The 19,326-nt window shown below is 46.3% G+C and overlaps 1 protein-coding gene across 1 annotated transcript; it reads right to left on the bottom strand.

Annotated features, from left to right (window-relative positions):
* Positions 1–774: 774 nt before the first annotated feature.
* Positions 775–1,533, bottom strand: LOC144243713 (succinate dehydrogenase [ubiquinone] cytochrome b small subunit, mitochondrial-like). Its single transcript, XM_077778848.1, has one exon. It carries the CDS (start codon positions 1,528–1,530, stop codon positions 1,051–1,053), a length of 480 nt encoding a protein of 159 aa, XP_077634974.1. The 5' UTR covers positions 1,531–1,533; the 3' UTR covers positions 775–1,050.
* Between the last annotated feature and the right edge of the window lie 17,793 nt (positions 1,534–19,326).

The following is a 19,326-nucleotide window of genomic DNA, read 5'->3' on the forward strand; positions in this document are numbered from 1 at the left end:
ACCCTCCCCTGCTCACGCTGTCTCTCTCTCTCTCTCCTAGAAATAAATAAAAAACATTAAAAAAATTAAAAAAAAAAAAACCTACTGTGGAATTCTTTCCTTCTTTCTCTGTCTTCTTGTGTCTCTCTCTCTGTCTCTCTTTCCTGGGCATGCTCTCTCAGGCTTACTTCTTTTTCTCGTTTTCAACCTTCCCTCTGTCCTTTTCTTCCCTACAGTACTTTTTTTTTTTTATTATATAGCATTTTATTTAAAAAAAACACTTTATTTTCATAGAATACATTTTCACATTAGAAATTCCTGTAGTGGGAAAATAACAATTTATTACCTACAGTTTTATATTTGTAGAACATTATTAGAATAAGTAAAATAAACACATTTGAGGATTAAGTCTCAGTTCAGCATCTGTAATACTTTGATACATCTATAAGGGGGCCTCTTCCCTATATGGAATTTTTCTATACTCAGAAGTTCTTCCCAGGTTTTAGAAATGAGTTAATGTCAAATAGCAGTATTTCCTAACTTTAAAGTTTCCCTAGGACTTGTAACCATCAATAACTGGTATTAACTGAACAGAGAGGGAAGTTTCAAAAATTAAACACTGACTAATTTTCTGCAAAGTCTTTACTTGTGAATTAACAATCTTTCCCTTTCTCCATCGTTTACAGGACAAACACAGACGTTTGATCAGGTATTGATAGTAATAAAGCTGAATTCCCTTTAAGAATCTGAAAAGCTAATGTAATGTTTAGTTATGCTGAGTCTTGTGAGAAGCTCATATGTAATGTTTAGTTATGCTGAGTCTTGTGAGAAGCTGGGAGACAACCCCATAAACTGACCAGAACAAGGAACTCAGTCCCCAAATTTGTTGGATACAATTCCTCTCTAACCTTTTCCTCAAAGACTAAATTCTAAAAATAACCAGGCGATTAGAAGAGGTTTGTCTCACCAATGGACTTATCTGTTATTTCCTCCTTATTTTGAGTTGAATGGCATGACAGAGCAGAGGCAAAGAGGTGTACAATCAATTCTCGTGGTATTAAGTCAAAACGCTCAGAGCTTCCATAGCATGGCGACAGCTTTGCAGATGCCCACATCATGATAGTTGAAATAACAGAGCCCAGCAAAGGTTAAAGCTGACAGGGCCAAAACGCCTGCTTTGGCAGTTTTCTGCAAAGCATCTCCGTGAACGTAGTCAGTAACCACTTGTCCAAGGCCCCAGTGACTATGGAGCGTGAGGGCTGCCGCCAAGGAGTAGTCCATCGCAGAGCTGGGATTCAAATAAGCAGCTGGAATTAGGCCCAGGAGCAAAACGCTGACCACCCTCTCGCCAGTCCAGTGGAGAGATGCAGCCTTGGAACCAGCATGGTGGTTGGGGGACAGGTGAATGTGCTGTGTTCTACACTGTCCTGGGGTAGGTTGGTCCTGGAGAAATGCTGAGACATAAGCAGGTCTGACCGCTGGAAATCGGAGACACAGAGCTTGGCCTCCTTGCGCACCGCACAGGACACTCAGCCTCCAGAGACTCGCCATCTCTCTCCCCCCTACAGTACTTTTTAAATTGTGAATAGCATGGGATTCTGTGAAGTGAACACCATGAGAAGCTAAAAGTCCAGGCATCAGGGGTGTGAGCAGGGTGAGTGTACTAGCTCTCTGTGTGTACATGAGTATATATGTCTGTGCTTCGGGTATGTGTCTATATGGGGTAAGAGTGTTCTAGGCAGAAGTAACATCATGTGCAAAGACCCTGAAGTTAAATGTAGGGTATATAAAAAGCTGCCAGCAGACTAAAGTGGCTCGAGCACAGTTAGGAAAGGAGTGTCCACCTTGGTGAAAGACGGACCATCCCTGACAAAGTGAAGAGCCTGGGCTCCATCCCAGGTCCTTAGAACTCTAAATCCATTCTCATGCTATTACTCCATGCCATCTAGTCAGTTCTCCCTGAGCCTTTTTTGAAGTCCCAGACAGACCAAATCTAAGGGACTCTATGCTCCTTGACCCCACCCAGGTCCATGGGAGGGCAGTGGTGGCTTTGTTGAGGTAAGTTGAGGATCCTTAGATTCTTCAGAATGGAGCATTTCTAAACCATCAAACCTTTGTCTCACAAACCCTGGACTCCTCCATCTTACCGAGATTTGGAACTGATAATCAGAGTCTAGACCAGATGGGTCCAAACTGGGGGTGATTTGTCCCCATGGGAACATTTGGCAATGTCTGGAGCTATTTTTTAAAAATGTTTATTTATGAGAGAGAGAGAGAGAGAGACAGAGAGACAGAGACGGAGAGAGAGAGAGAGAGAGAAGAGAGAGAGAGAAAGAGCAGGGGAGGGGAAGAGAGAGAGAGAGACATAGAATCTAATGCAGGCTCCAGGCTCCGAACTGTCAGCACAGAGCCTGATGCAGGGCTTGAACTCACAAAACTCGAGATCATGACCTGAGCCAAAGTCAGACGCTTAATTGACTAAGCCACTCAGGTGCCCCCATGGAGCTATTTTTTTATTGTCATACCTGGAGGGGGTGCCACTGGCATTGAGTGGGGAGAGGCCAAGGATGTTACGAAACATCCTTTAATGCCGTACTGTGCATTGCATTATTCAACCCAAGAATTACGCAACTCAAAATGTCAGTAGTGCCGAGGTGAGGAACCCCACCTTGGGTGATACTGGACAGTGACCGCTGGCCCTTTTGCCATTCATGGCTGGTGAGCAGAGAGGTCAGAGGCCTCTCTTTTGCTCAGCAAGGGCCTGGGCTCCCAGTTTGTCCTGTCCCTGGAGAGGATTTCCTTCGTGGACGTTCTCTACATCCCAGCAGCCAGCTGTGCTTACTTACTTTATTTTTTTTTTTTTTTTAATGTTTTATTTATTTCTAGGAGAGAGAGAGAGAGACAGCGTGAGCAGGGGAGGGTCAGAGAGAGAGGGAGTCACAGACCGAAACAGGCTCCAAGATCCGAGCTGGCAGTCAGCACAGAGCCTGACGCGGGGCTCGAACCCACGAACCGCGAGATCATGACCTAAGCGAAAGTCGGACGCTTAACCGACTAAGCCACCCAGAGACCCCTGTGCTTACTTACTTTAAACAATGCCTCTGCTCTTGTCAGGAGCTTGAAGACACCATGTCTTCAGCCTCCTTTCTGGGGGTTCAGGTTCTTCATGGCTGTGCCCGCTCAGCCCCCATCCTCCCTTCAGAGCGATGAACTTGGATAACACACGCTCTGTGCGATACGGCACGATCTGAATATTTCCCTCACTTGTCACTAATTGCAAACAATAAAATAAAACATCAGATTGCTACTAAGACTGCATCGCCGCTCAAATCAAGTCCATTTCCACTTAAGCACGTTTGTGAAACATGCTCACTGGAGATAAATGTGTTCCCTGAATGTGAATTCAGATGATGAAAGATGGGTTTTTTATCTTCCGGAGTACATCTCTTTCTTCACTGGTCACTGCAAACTTGGAGCAACCTCTGGAGTATGTCGGAGGCGTGGTTCTGTTCCGCCTGGTCACTTGCCTGGGGATGGAGTCCAGAAGAGGGCAGATGGCGTTAGGGACTGCAGCCTCCCTGGGAGGGGGGTCGAGTGAATGTGACACCAGGGGTGTCACTCCTGTGCTCCTAAGGCTGCCTGTTGACCACAGTATGAAGGCCGAGCCTCTCCTAATGGCTTTTGCGGCCTTTTTCCAGGTGGCTCCTGTCCATCCATTGAGCTTTGTGGCTTCTTCTTTAGCCCATCAGAACTTTCACGTTTCCCTGAACACCCTGTGTCTTTGCAGTTAACATTTCTTCTACCAGGAATGAATGCCTTTGCACTTCATGCCTGTAAGGTGATCATAACTTTCTGGATCCACAAACATGACCTCCTTTGGGAAGCCTTCTTTCCTTTTCTGGGATGCTTTGTTCTTTATATTGTCAGGGTGCTGTGTCCACACCTCACATGGGGCATGTTTCCCCTAAATCATATTCACTCATGGAACCCAGATAAAACCAAGGCCCCACATGGTCCAGTCTCAGCATGGAGTTGCATTCAAAGAATCACATATAACAAAGGACTTCAAAGCAATTTAAATATTTTATTGGTATTTTTCAGACTGTCAAAGAGGCTCCAAATCATAAATCGAGGCAGTACTTGAAATTCTCTTTCCTCATTCCTCTGGCTTTTGATGCCTCCTTTCCTCCACAGGTGCCTTCTTAATCAACTCCTAACTAAAATTCGCTCTAATCCAGGCCACTCATAGCTCTTGATTTCCTGGTTACTTCTCTTTCTTTTTCAAGTCCTCCTTTTCTATTAAGTGATTTTGCCCTACATTTTTCCAAATAGGAGTAAAAAAAAAAAAAAAAAAATCCCAGGGAAATTATTGGCAGACTCAGGATCTCCCTGAGACAAGGGGAGAGAAAGAAGGTCAGAATGGCCTAAAGATAAACTTCTCTTTAGCAACCTGGGAGGTGGGGAGGTTGCAAACGCTTGTGATTTAATATGTCTTTTCACCCTGGTGCTTGTCTGTCTGTCCTGTTAAACTTCAAGGAGGGACCTGCATCCCGTTCATCTGAGTCGTGAGCACCATGCAAAGGGCTTTTCGCCAAATACTCACTCAGTGTTTGTCCCCACAGTGCCTCTCACAGGTAGTATCTGCAGCATCGAATTGGCTGGATTGAAAAGGCTTCAGGCTTGGCCAAGACCCTGTGGGTCCCACACTGGGGCCTGTTGCACCACGACACGTATTCTAGTCAACCATCCACTGGGGTCTGCGTCTGGATGGGGTTCGCTGTCTTTTCTTTTCTTTTTCCCACGGCTCATACTTACTTGTTTTTGTTTCTTCCCTGTGAATGGGTAAATTATTTTTACATGTTCTCCGCATTTTGAAACAGATTTTTAATTATACATTTTCAACTGTTTTAATGTGAACATATGAGCAGCTACTGAAAGTGCAGATAAATGCACCACATTTCCAATTGTTTGTCACAATATTTGCTTTTTGCCAGAACGTTCTGGGGATGTGGTCTCCCACATCCTCCTTTTATAAGCTGTTTTGGAATTTCTGCCAATGGCATGGCCGGTGTTGTGAAAGCTGGGAAAGAGAGGGTCTGCAGCTTATAACAGTCATTGCTTGGGCGAGCGGGTTCTGGAGCCTCATATGATAGTCCTGGCCATGCTGTGTATACAGCAGGAATGGAGGTGGGATTGAGCTTAGGCAGAGGACATCCAAGAGGCCAATGGATGGTGTCCAAGTGGTGCATAAGGATTCATTCATTCAATAGATGATTCTTGCCCATTTCCTATGTGCCCAGAAGCCCAGCTGAGGCCTATGGTTTTATGTAGTGACTCTAAGCTTGGAAACGAGTACTGATGAGGGGCTTTGGAACATGGCCAACTTGAGTCACCATGGGAGTCAGGTGGTGTGCAGAAGGTTTAGCATGTACACAGAATGGAGGTTTGTGGCCTAAACTCATTCACAGAGTGGGGGGGGAGGGTGTCTCTAGACCTTCTTCTCTATCCCAAGAAGAGAGGAATACTCTACTAGACCCAGACAGAGTTTTAAGGTGGTCAGACAAATATTTCCTCCTTCCCTCCTTCCCATGTACATGGAAGAAGTATACTTTCTGCTCTATTGAATTGGACTTTGCAATATGCCCTGTTTCAGACTCATGAGGGGTGGGACACACTTCTTTATTTCCTGCCTTGGGGCTTGGCTATGTGGCTTGCTTTGGTCAATAGAATGTCAGCAGAACCCAACAATTGTAGCCTAGAGCAGTCAAATCCCAGGTGATCTGCAGACCCACAATTGAAAAGTAAGTGATCATTATTGTATATATTGAGATTTCAAGATTACTTGTTACACAGCAGTAGCTGTCTGATGCACAGTCTGGCACACACGCCAGGCTCCTTGAAGGCTATGCCAAAGGACCACACAATTGTTTTAAACCCAAGCCTCTTTGACAAATACTCAAATCTCTTACACCCCCCAACCCTAGGTCAGAGATAATGACACATCCTCAAGGAACTGTGCCCTCTTCTTCCCTATGGTCATTACTGCTTTCCGGACATTTTCCCTGGCTGGGATGTTTTTATCAAGCTTTACTTCTTTTAGTTTGTTCTATGAAAGGAATAGCCGGGATTTTAAGTTTCTAAGAGATCAAATCATGTTAGGAGATTGAGGATACTTCCAAAACTAGCCACGTTCCCCGATAATGATCTCCTTGAAGACAGGCTGAGCCCAGGTATGGGCTGGAGGGCAGCTCTACCCAAGGTGACCACAGGAACCCCAGATGTTTGTGGTTCAGGGTAGGGCCTCTAACCTTCCAGCTAGAACCGGTGCATTAAGGGTTAAAACTCACACACAAAGTCTAGCCTGATAGAGTCAAATAGGGGTCCAACATTCAAGGGATAGATTCACCCTTAAACAGATCAAGGCCACTCTTGATCACGCTACTTCCTATTTTTTTTTTTTTAATATTTTTATTTATTTCTAGGAGAGAGAGAGAGAGAGACAGCGTGAGCAGGGGAGGGTCAGAGAAAGAGGGAGTCACAGCAAAAAAGAGAATCCAGGATCCGAGCTGGCAGTCAGCACAGAGCCCGACGCGGGGCTCAAACCCACGAACGCGAGATCATGACCTAAGCGAAAGTCGGACGTTTAACCGACTAAGCCACCCAGGCGCCCCACGCTACTTCCTATTTGACTACCTGTGGCCGGCGTCTCTCTACGTTCCCAAGGCCTACCATGGTGGTGGGCATTTGTAGACCTTATACGGGGACAGAGTTCCTCTTAGATTCCTCAGAGGCCTAAGCATAACCCTAGAGGTATAGGCAGAGTCTTTCCTCCCACAGCTTAGAAGAATCCATACTCTTATGGTCCCAGAGGACCAAATATGCTGAAATATTTGAAGTCAGCTTCTTCTAGGAAGCCTTCCTTGACCTGTCTGGCAGGACACATCTCTCCATTTTGTACTACTCAGTATCTCTCAATCATAGCACTTGTTTGGGAGATTATTTAATATAAATATAATATAACATACCTGTAATTATAATATTATAATATATAATAGAATCTAATCATACGATCTCCCCTGCCATATTATAAACTCCACGAAGGTAGGTGCTGGGTATCCTTTTTGCTTGCTATTTTATTCTCTGTACCTGACATAGCAGTTTGCATACAGAAGGTGATTAATAAACATTTCCTGATTAGATCAGTCTTTAATTTGGCTATATGCATCTTTTTAAAAGAATGTTTATTTATTTTGAGAGAGAGAGAGAGAGAGAAAACACTTGTGAGTGGGGTAGAGGCAGAGAGAGAGGGAGAGAAAGAGAATCCCAAGCAGTCTCCATGCTCAGCACAGAGCCAGATGTGGAGCTCAATCTCACAAACTGAGATTATGACCTTAGCCAAAATCAGGAGTTGAATGCTTAACCAGCTGAGCCACCCAGGTGCCCTGGCTATATGTATCTTCCTATCAATTTTATTTTACTGGCAAGTTCTTAGGATCAGCATTGAGGGACAACAATGGCAGCCGCAGCCACAACACTAAGTGCTATTTATTGAGCCCTTACTAGGCACTGAGCACTTTTCAGGCATTTGCTTATTTAATACTCACAAGAGCCCCACGAAGTAGGTTCTGTTTTTTATTTTATTTTATTTTAATTTTTTTATGTTGTATTTATTTCTGAGAGAGACAGACAGCGTGAACAGGGGAGGGTCAGAGAGAGAGGGAGACACAGAATCTGAAACAGGCTCCAGGCTCTGAGCTGTTAGCACAGAGCCTGATGCGGGGCTCGAACCCACGAACCGTGAGATCATGACCTGAGCTGAAGTTGGACGCTTAACCGACTGAGCCACCCAAGCACCCTGTAGGTTCTGTTTAAGAGATGCCTATTTTAGAAATGAAGAAACTGAGGTTGAGAGAAGTTCAGTGACTTATCCAAAGTCATGCAGCGGGATGTGGGGAGGCCCGGCTGGGAACACGGGGGACTCTGTTAGTTTCCCACTGTAGCTGTAACAGAGTACTTAGTGCCTTACAGCAGCACAGATTTGTTATTTTACAGTCCTGGAGGTCAGAGTCTGAAATGGCTCTTACTGGGCTAATATCAGGCGTCGGCACAGTTGCCTTCCTTTGGAGGCTCTGTGGGAGGATCCATCTCCTTGCCTTTTCCACCTGTTAGAGGCCACCTGTATCCCTGACTTGTAGCTCTTCTTCCGTCTTCAAGGCCAAGGCCGTAACATCTTTAAATCTCGTTCTTTCTATCTGACCCTTTTGCTTCCCTCTTATAAGGACATTGGGATCACTTTGGGCCCACATGTAAAGTTCAGGATAATGTCTCCATCTCAAGATCTTTAATCATTTCTGCAAAGTCCCTCTTGTCATGTAAAGTTTTGGGGACCAGGATGTGGACATCTTTGGGGGCCCATTATTCTGCTGACCCCATACTTTGCTGTGTTGCCTCCCATTTGAAGAAATCTTCTTTTTAGTGTTTATTAATTTATTTTGAGAGAGAGAGGGAGAGAGAGAGAGAGCGAGTGAGCGAGCAAGCATGAGCAGGGGAGAGGCATAGAGAGAGTCAGAGAGAGAATCCCAAGCAGGCTGTCAGAGCAGAGCCCCACGCAGGGCTCAAACTCACAAACTGTGAGATCATGACCTGAGCTAAAATCAACTAACTGAGCCACCCAGGCACCCCTATTTGGAGTCTTCTTTGAGGGCCTCAAACAAACCCCAAAGGGCCCTCCCTTTCTCGGTCTGGATCCATAAGGCTTAAATCCCAGAAAAGAAGTCCTCAAAGGGGCTGATGGGGTGGGTCAGATGTCACAGGCAGCCCTCACTCCTTCTTTGGGAGCCTGGAGCCTGGGACAGGAACTGAAAGTGAGTGAGGCCCTCCCTTCTGTGCCAGCCCTGTGCTGACGCTCAGCCCTGCGACCACAGTTTCCTTACTAAGGCCCAGCTGATCTTTAAGGTAATGCCTGATATTTGCTGGCTGGCCCCGCTGGGCTACAAGTCTCTCAGTGTATTTTGGGACAATTAAAATGAAGTGTTAGCAAGCAGTGTGTTTCCCTGTGATGATGAGTCTCTAGAATGGCATAGAGCCGAGCAGCTGGGTCCCTTGATCCATCAGAGGCAGCCAACGCCAGCCTCCAACCTCATGGCCGATCCCCCGTGCTGAATGAATTAACACGGCAGATATAATTTCCCTAGGTCAACGTGCTTCACCCTGAAGATCTGTCTGTGTGCAAGCTTGGGGACGGCTGGCTGCAGCCACCTGCTTGCCTGGCCTCGGAGGCCTTGCCCGGGCCTGTCTGACCCCACCCCCAGCTGCTGCTTTTAGCTGAGAATCCCCCTCTCCAGTCTAATCACCAGGGGGAGGGGAACACAATCAACTTGTGTGTAAAATTCTAAAGTCCTTTGGAAAAATGCAATTGGAACATAATCCTGCCTGTTAACATTTCCCAGTTAATTATCATCGGCTGTATTTTTGGCATCTGGGCTGAGCTGGTGGTGGGGGGCTGGGTGGGGGGGAGTGGTGTCTGTGTTACAATACCAGTTTTAGGGCTCGTTTATCTTGTCTTTTAGACTAATTATCCCAAACTCACCACCAGGCTGTCACACTTACATGCTCCAATAAATGTAGTTTTAAATCAGCCGCTGACTTTGTGGCAGGGGTAGCGCGTCCCTGGCTCGTGTCTAACTAGGGCCATCCATCTGTAATCGTGGCACTGAGGGGAGGCGGCACCATTCAGGCCGCCGTGAATGATCATGCTTATTTATATGCAAATATGTTTGACAAATCAATAATGTATGATTTAGCTGTACTCCGGCTAGCAGTCCCAGGTGGGGGTTCCACAGAGGGTCTGTTTTGGCCCCTGCCCCATCCCGCCAGGCGTCTGCTTGTAGCTGCCTTTCCCTACTGCCACCAACTTCTAAGGTCTCCAAGTTCAAGGTCTCTTTGTTCAGATCAAGGAACTTGCCCGTGTGAGGGTCCTCGACGCTCTCAGGCTCTGCCCCAATTAAGACTCTGTCCCTTTCTTAAACTCAGCTCATTGTTAATTCATCAAATATTTATTGAGCACCTACTATTATGTCTGTATCTTTCTCTGTCTACACCTCACTATATCTGTATATCCAACAAACCCTTGTATAGCACTTATTATGCTCCAGCACTGTTCTTGACGGCTTCACATATAATACCATTTAATCCTTCCAGTGAGATTGGTGCTACTATTGACCCCAATTTACAGAGGGAAAAACTGAGGTACTCCATTGCCCAAAGCTATATAGCTAGAGAGTACCGGTCCTGGAATTCAAACCCTGGCAGTCTGGTCCAGACTCTTCCACTTCTGTCTGCCAGGCTTTGTTGTTTACAGGTGCGGTGTCAGCACTGGGGCCACAGGAGTAAGCACGGCACGTGGTCCCTGGCTTCGTGGAGCCTTTGTTCTGGTCAACAGACTAAGAGCAAGATAAAATAAAACTAATACAGAGCAGCCGCAAAGCCCATACAAGTGCGTGACTAACTAAAAATTCACAAGTTGTGATAATCGCTATGAAGGAAAATGTTAGAATGCAGAGAATAGGAAACTCACCTAGCTGAGCACGGAGCTGTTAGAGTGTGGTCAGTCCCAAAGGCGCCTGTTAGTCTGGCCTTGCCCACTTCTGGGGACTTCTAATCTGGTGGGGGAGCATGGCAGTTAGACTCTCAGGAGCAGAATATTAGGTAGTGCTTGGAAGTTGGGCAGGAAGTGGGGGGAGAAAGGTGGGGGGGGTTCTAGGTCCCAGAGAGAAGCACTTTGACACAGGTGAAGGCCTCCTACACTCCACAAGAATTTACTATGGATAGTGGATGCTATGTGCCAGATGCCTCATCTCAATCGACACCCCCAACAACTTTATAAAGCAGGTGCTACTATTATCCCTACTTTATAGATGCGAAAACCGAGGCCCACTGAGGGTAAGTGATCTGTCCAGGATCACAGAGCCAGCAAGTGAGTGTGGGATGGTGGCATTTGAGACAGACCTCTGTCCAGTTCTGTAGTTCTAAATGTATGTCTAACTTGCCTCTAACCCTAACCTGAATCCTATAGATTATGCCACAGCTTGGGGCTGACTCAGGGTTCTGTCTCCATCTCTCCAATGCATCTTCTCAAACTCACCCAGACTCAGCCACCATAACTTGGGTGCAGCAGACTTGGGGTCCTCCATACCCCCGGGGGGGGTCTCAAACCCTCCAGACTCTCCCCAGGCCCCTCACAATGGAGCCAACCATTTAATGCCCTCTCTGAGCTCCAGCCAAATGGAGCTTTGTGTTTTAGTTCCCTGGGCTCCCCTTACCCTTGGCTCTGGGCTGTTGTATGCTGGGTATTCCCTCTGCTTCCCTCTTTTCCCCCTTCCTCTTTGCCCGGATAACTTTGTCTTTTAGGTCTCTAATCACATGTCATTTTCTCTAGGAAGCCTTACTAGATTCCCTTATACCAGACCAGCTGCCTTTCTTTATGCGTCCACTTGCTCCACAGGGTCTGGTCTCCATCCTCTAGGATGACCCCCCAATGGGGATCCCTGGCNGTAGAATGATGGTTTGTGAAGACATTGCTGCTTCCAGCTTGTTCTCTTGGATCACTCAACCTGGAAAAAGCCAGCTTCTGTGCTGTGAGGGCACTCAAGCAGCCGCCATATTGGGAGGGCACTTAAGTAGACTTATGGTGAGGTCAATATTGTGAGGAACTAAGGCCTCTTGTTAACAGCCAGCACCTTCTTTCTCTATATGTGAGTGAGTTGCCTTGGAATCAGATCCTTTAGCCTTAATCAAATTTTCAAATGACCACAGCCCTGGTTAATATCTTGACCAAAACCTCGTAAGAAATTCTGAGCCAAAAACACCCAGTTAAACCACTTGCAAATTCCTCACCTACAGAAACCATGATGGATAATGAATGCTTATTGTTTTAGGTCATTAAGTTTTGGGGGTAGTTCATTAAGCAGTAATAGACAGCTGATACATTCAACCAATATAATTTCTCATTTTGTTTTCTGTCTTCTGCACTTGACTGTGAACTCCATGAGGACAGAGACTATTTTTTTTTCACGGTTGTATCTGCAGCACTTAGCAAGGCACCTGGCACGTGCGCGCGGTAATCGGTAAGTGAACTGTTGCAGGGATGGGAGATCCCAGAGACATTTCAGAGGGGAGATGCCAAGCTGGGCCCCCTGACTTATCTTCTGGCATACCCTCAAAAACAGCGAGGGCCTCCCTGGTGGAGCATGCCATTTTCCACGCTCTGCTTACTTCTCCTTCCTCCACGTGGCTTGAGAAGTCAGGATGTGTTGGCTTGAACACAGTCCCTTCTCTGTAGAAGTTTCCAGGAACCACAAGGTAGAGGCAGGAAGCCGATATTTTGCTGACTTGAAAAAGCAGCGGCAGGCCATGTCCAGATGATAGGGGGCTCATCAATTCCAGTTAGTGGCTCCCCTCCCGGCTTGGGAGATTGTTCTTGCCTCGTCTCCCAGACTATTAACGCCAGCTCTCTCTAGCACAGGGCCAGGCCCAGCTCTGGGCTGGGGACATCCACTTCCTGCAGGGCCCACGGCCATGAAATATTCAGTGCCAGCGACTTCTCCTCTCATATTTCTTCATATTCAGAGTGGCCACTCAATTGATATGTAAATAAAGTGCACCAGCACTGAGCTTGTCCCGCACTGCATTATTTAAGCCTCAAAACAATGCATCATCCGTCACGGGGCCCATTGGCGGGACCCCGCTGGGCGCCGGGCAATAAAGCCCGCGAGAGCCTCATCAGAAGCAGCGGGTGGCCTAGTGGAAGTTCATTTATGCATGAAATATTCAGCCAGCAACAGTGCCAGCCTTAAACATCAGTAATTGGGGGGTTTCTATTGCTCCTAACTAGCGCCTCTAAATTATTGCAAAAGACTGGCCAATTTTCAAATTACATATGTTTGTCATGCTCTTGTACCTTTCCTGAACTAACTGAAATGCCCCCTGTGTTGTGGCTGCTTGCACATGCGCCATGGTGAGCCATGCCCAGTGGAGCTGGGATCCTCCGCAGAGGGGGCTGAGTGGAGGCCGCATCAGCCCAGTGCTGCTGGGCAGCCTCACTCCCCTAATTGTTGCCAGTGCCCCTCCCACTCTGGTCCCCTTCGTGGGGCCTACTTCATGCCTAGGCCAGGTGCCCGAGGTCCCTGGAGGCCAAATATCCCCCAGGGCTCTCTCCTGGGAAGGGCTGGGTCTGATGTCTGCCCTTGGGGAGACTTGCCTAGCTCTGCGAGGTCAGTTTCTCATTCAGCATTTATTGAGCACCTGCTCTGTCCCAGGTACTGTGTGAGATGTTGGGGATACAATCACAAGCCAAAAGACAGGTTGCCCCAGTCATTGGGGGGCTCACAAGTTTAGTAGCCCACAGTTCCATGTAGATTACTAAGGAATCCTTGAATACTGTGGTAGGTTGGCCCCTTCTGAGGTGGACCCGGACACTAGAATTGGAATGCAGATGATTTACGCGGGAGGTGAGCCCAGCATCAGCGATGGGAGCTGGAAGGTGACAGGGAAAGGAAGGAAGTAAATACAGGAAGTGTTAATGAGCTGAGCAACCAAGGTTCAGTGCCATGGGGGACCCCCGAGCGACTGTGTTATTCTACCCGAGGGTGAGGGATCAGGGGTGTTTATCCAACAACTCCTGTTAGTCCCTTTGAGGGACATTTCAGAGAGGTTGCCCTGCCTGTGGCATGGGAAGGGCGCGGGTAAAGGCAGTTTGGCTTCCTCCCCAGTGTCAGCACTGGGAACTGCCGGCATCTGCCAACCATATGGTAAGGGAGTTTCTCATTCCTCCCACTGATTTCTGGCACAGCTCCTGTGTGTGCAGGGACAGAAATCGGGGAGGCTGCTGGGAAGATCCCAGCCCAAAAGGGCTGCTGACCTTTTGGACAACGTGGCTTTGCCCCTTTGTTACCTGGCTACCTGCCTTGGCCAAAGGTGGAAGGAAGGAGGAAGAAAGAGGCACTAATCATCTCATGACTATTTCTTGATCACCTCTAATGATCTCAAGAATGCTTTTCTCCTGACTGGTATCCTTCACCCTTAGTAAAGTGCCACCTCTTCAGAGAAGCCTTCCCTGATCACCTATCCAAGTAGATCACCAACCATCCTTTTATTCTTTGACAGTCTGCCATTGGTTCATCCTTAGCACTTATTCAATCTTTAGGATTTCAGCTACTTATCTGCTTGTTTGCTTGCTGTCAATCTCCTTGCATAAGGTGATAAATTCCAGAAGGGAGTGACCACATCTTCTCAACTTACTCTTCTACTCCCAGTGACTGGTCCAGCATCTGGCTCATAGAGGGTCCTCAGAAAATGCCGTTGAGGGAACGAATGAGTAGATGAAAGCTGCAATGTCGGCATTATGAGTCCTCCTGTTACAGATGGGGAAAATGAGGCCAAGAGGGTCTGAAGGAATTGTCTAAGCAATGGAGTCTGGGCCGGAACCAGGGCTCGATCCTCAATGCCCTCCAGCAATAATTCCCTTCCACTCCTTTTCCAGACCCTTGGCATTCTTCCCATTTTCAGCATTACATCCCCTTGAACCATACCTGGGGGACCTTGAGGCCAAATTCAGCCTTGAGATTCACACAAGACAAGATTCCAAGAGCTGAATTGCTCATGCATGGGGCAGGCAGGAAAGGCTGGGTTGAAATTCTATCCTCCCAGTGGCTGAACCTGGCAAGCACGGGATGAGACCAGCATGTCTGCAAGCTCTACTTGGCTTTGTAGGGACCATGATCTTGGGCATTGGTTCCCAAGGTTCAGCTACCAAAGAAATTTAAGATCCTGAGGGGAAGAAAATACTCAAATATCCAAGAAACCCTTCAGGGCCAGGACTCTTTTCTGATAGTTTCCTCCAGACATTTCCCATGCCAATAATAACCCTTTCTTTGTTGCCTTTTGCAATGGAGTGGGATTTATTTTTTTTAATCACTCTTTTGAAAAAATGAGGCAAATGAGTCTCCATGGGATTAGATGATTTTAGATTTTAGAAAACTTTTAAGATTCTAAAATAATCTCAGATTTACAGGAAAGTTACAAAAATAATTCAAATAATTGCTGTACATCCTTTACCTAAAATCTCATATACTTAATATTTTACCACATTTAATCTGTGTGTGTGCATGCACACACATACATATAACATTTTTTCCTGAACTGTTTGATAGTAAACTGTGGACATAATGTCTCTTTGCTTTTAACATATCAGTGTAAATTTTTTAAAGACCAGGAGATTCTCATGTGGCCATAATCGCAGTAGAGTTTTAAAAATCAGGAAATTAACTGATGTACTATCATCTAACCAAAAACTTTATCCAAATTTTACCAGTTGTCCAGTTATGTGGATAAAGTGCCCTTGAATGAGCAGCATGGGGCTGGGGCTGGGGTTAAGGAACCTGGTTCCAGTCCTGGCTCTTTCCCTTTTTAGTCTGGTGACCTTGGATAAATGATATATTCCACCCAAGCTTTGGCTTTGTCCTCTGTAGAGTGGGAATGATAATGGGACCTTCTTTTTATTATATTATTTTTTATTTGAGGGAGAGAGAGAGGGAGAGAGAGAATCTCAAGCAGGCTCCATGCTCAGTGAGTAACCCAATGAGGGGTTTGATTCCACAACTGCTAGACCATGACCTGAGCCGAAGTCAAGAGTCAGATGCTCAACCGACTGAGCCACCCAGATGCCCCTGATGCGAACTTCTTCTTAAGGTTGTTCAGGTTTAAATGAGATACATGTGGAAAGAACTCATCCCTGCATCTGTCAGCCAATACACATGCAATAAATTGTAGCTCTTGCAGTTAATTGCAAAGGGATGCCTTTTTCATTTTTAAGTAATCTCCACACCCAACATAAGGCTTGAACTCATAACCCTGAGGTCAAGAGTCATGTGCTCCAACATCGGAGCCAGCCAGGTACCCCAGGAATGCCTCATTGCAGAGTGCCATGTATTGCATTGAGGGCATTTGACACTGCCTCTGCCTTCTCCAGGTTGGGGATGGTGAATAACTCACCTGGCTCTGCCTCGGGATCAGCTCCTGACTTGTCTGCTCCCTCTGCCCATGGACACATTCCTTTGTCCCTCCTCTCACTTCAGCTATATTTGCAGTGGAGGATTCCCAGGCACACGTACAAAGTTCTGTTTTGTGCCCTTGCTGTGTGTCTCAGCTCCCTTGTTTCAAGCCTTTCTCCAAAACCTGGGGGAGTCTCCTGATTCCCTGCCCAGCTACATCCGGGGGTCGGGGGCAGCTCGCAGGACTAGGTCAATGCCCAGCTTCCTGCTCTCTCGAGGGACAAGTCTGAGAGGCATTCTCATGATTCCCCAAAAAGCCCCCAGTGGGGATGAGCTTCACTTGCCCGTAGTGGTAGCCAGCTCAGCCAAACCCGCCTTGTACCGGCTCTCCATCCTTCCGTGGCTCACTCTCCTTATTCCTCATTTCAAGGGTCAGCTCCTACATATACTACCTGCATCTAAGTTCTTATCTGAAATTCTGCTCTGGGGGAACTCAAAATAAGGCAATAGCCCATTGGAGCTTTGGAAATGTTTGCAATGTCCCTTGTTTCTTCAACCCCTCCTTTGAGGATCCAGCTTCCAGCCCCAGGCTCACTGACTCTGACCCTTGCATTCTTCTTCCTTCCTGTCTTTCCTCATTCTCCGGGTGCCTGGTGGTCAGAGAGGAGTGCCACCCACCCCCAGGTGGGGCCAGACCCTTGGCTCTCACTTCAGAATACCACTAGACCTCACCTCCACCCTCTAATTTCGTGGCCACTGTCCTAGATTAGGCCTCATCATCTCCCAAGAGGACCGATGAATGTCTCCCACCTGCCTCCTGCCCTGAACTTCTCCCCTTCAGTACCTGGCTTCTGACCAGGCAATTCCATTTTTATGTTTCTAATCTGCCCGAAGCACTTTTCAACCTATAGAATGAAGTCTCATTTTGCAGCCTGGCACAGAAGGTTCTAGACCACCTCTTCAAGACAACCTCTTCAGTCTCTCCTACCTCTTTGCCAGTTTTGTGTCTCCCAGGATTCTCCAGTTCCTGCAGCTCCCAAACACACCAGCCTGTCTCATATTCCGTGCTCTCCATGTGCCGTTCTCTCTGCCAGGGAAGTACACCTGCCCCAGTGGGCCCAGGAAATACTTACTTATTGACCTTCACATTCCATCTCAAGCATCGCCGCCTCTTAGAAGCTCCTGACCATGTCCTCCATGGCTTGTCTCGAGCGTAGCATTTATGTGTGTCTTCATTTGCCTAGACTGGAATTCCTAAAGGGCAGGCCTGGTTGTTTTCACACTTTCTCAAACCCAGCACAGTGCTTGGCTCAGATGAGCACTTGGAAATGTTTATGGGATGAATTTGAACGAGTCTTTTTGATCCAGCTCCAAGATCTGGACTCCTTTTGTTCAAACCTGCATGCCTAAGTTTTATGCTTGTTGGTCTGCTAAGAGGTCTTGGGGCTAGAGGGGCTCTTTAGGGAGAAGGAGAAACTCAGCACATTGGTCTGATTTGTACAGAACCATTAGTTGTAATTTTCCTCCTCCCATATTTCCCCAGTGTTCACATATGCTCCCTTTTTGATGGTCCTGGCCCCCATCATGGATTTTTCCTTCCCCTTGATTCCTGAGCTTCCCAAACAAACTTCCCATTAATGCTGGCCTGATGCAAATGTTGAATAGTCTTATGTGGATGCTATTAAAATAATGAATGCAGAAGGGGATAGATGAACAAGGCTGGGAATCGATCTTGGACCCCTGATGAGATCATTAAGAACTGGGGGAAGGGGTGGAAGCATCACTGTCACAGGTTGAGATTTTCACCAGTGCCTCTTCCCCCCTCCATCAACTCCTTTCCCCCTTCCCATCTCCCCTTTGATTTATGAGCCAGAAGTCTACCCCTCCCCCATCCATTACCCTCAATGCAGCACTAGCTCACCATAGAAAATCTATTTGAGTCAAATGGAATTTTTATCTTTGCCTGGGAATTAATGCATTTTGTAAAAGATATTTTAATCATGCTTTCCTTATGGCAAGAATTTTTGCATAAAAATATCTGCCTCAAAGATGCAGGCAGGTGCCATGTAGAAGATATACCTCAGCTCTTTGATAGGAAACACAGAGCAAGGAGTCTAGACTAGTCAGACCTGAGGACTAGACATTGTGGGGGGAAGAAGAAACTGCATGGAGGGGGCTTTTGGCCAGGTGATGGAGAGGAGCATGGGATTCTTCTTAAACTCTTGAGAGCAATTGCCTCTCTTATTATTGTCAATATGTTCTTAGAATCAAGTTCTCATGTTCTTATAAAAATAAAGAAGATTTTCAATTCTGGTGATTTGGTTCAATTCAAAAGAGGCTGAGAAGGACGCATACTATGAAGGTAAGAGCCACACCTTCATAGCCCCGAATCCCAGTTGTACCACTTTCTAGAAGTGTAGGTATGTGTCTCTTAGCTGAAGGAAAATGGGAATTACCTTAGTTATTACTTCTGTAACACATGAGGGTTGAGTGCAAAAATATGCACAGAATTTCACAGCTCATGTCTGGCACATAGTAAGTCCTCAGTAAATGCTAGTTTTCTTTTGCTTCTTTCCTTCCTCATTTGAAGCTAGAGTCATTAGGTCAAGTTTTAACATTGCCACTTTATAGCAGCCAGGCACATGGTTGGTGCCTTGTAAACACATGTTGAGTGGAAGAATAATTTACCTTTTGAATCACTGACAAACTCAGCTCTCTCTTTGGCTTATGGAAATAAAAATTTTGCAAAACAGAGCTCTCTAGGTGGGCTTTAGATTTGCTATATTCTCTGCAACCTCCCCAGATTTTATTTTTCTGTTCAGTCACTCTCTATTATGTCACCTTACTTAAATTCTTTCAGGGGCACCTGGATGGCTCAGTCGGTTAAGCATCTGACTTCGGCTCAGGTTATGATCTCATGGTTTGTGGGTTTGAGCCCCACATCAGGCTCTTTGTCAAGCCTGGAGTCTGCTTTGGATTCTGTGTCTCCCTCTCTCTCTGTCCCTCCCCTGCTCACACTCTGTCTCTTCCTCTCTCTCAAAGATAAAAATAAACATTAAAAAAAATTTAAAAATTCTTTTATTATGTGATATTTTCTCTTTTTATTTACTTGTTTGCTCATTGCCTCTTGTATTGTATTATAAGCTTCATGATGGCCTGTATCTTTCTCACAACCCATTGTATCCCTAAGGCTTGGCACACAGTAGGTGCTTAATAAAATACTTGCTTAATATATTCATAAATAAGTAAGTGGAATCCATAAAATTGCTTTTTTTTCTTTGTTGATCCCTGTTTGATT

This window comes from Crocuta crocuta, unplaced genomic scaffold (genome assembly GCF_008692635.1).
Source record: "Crocuta crocuta isolate KB4526 unplaced genomic scaffold, BGI_CrCroc_1.0 scaffold248, whole genome shotgun sequence".
NCBI classification, from domain to species: Eukaryota; Metazoa; Chordata; class Mammalia; order Carnivora; family Hyaenidae; genus Crocuta; species Crocuta crocuta.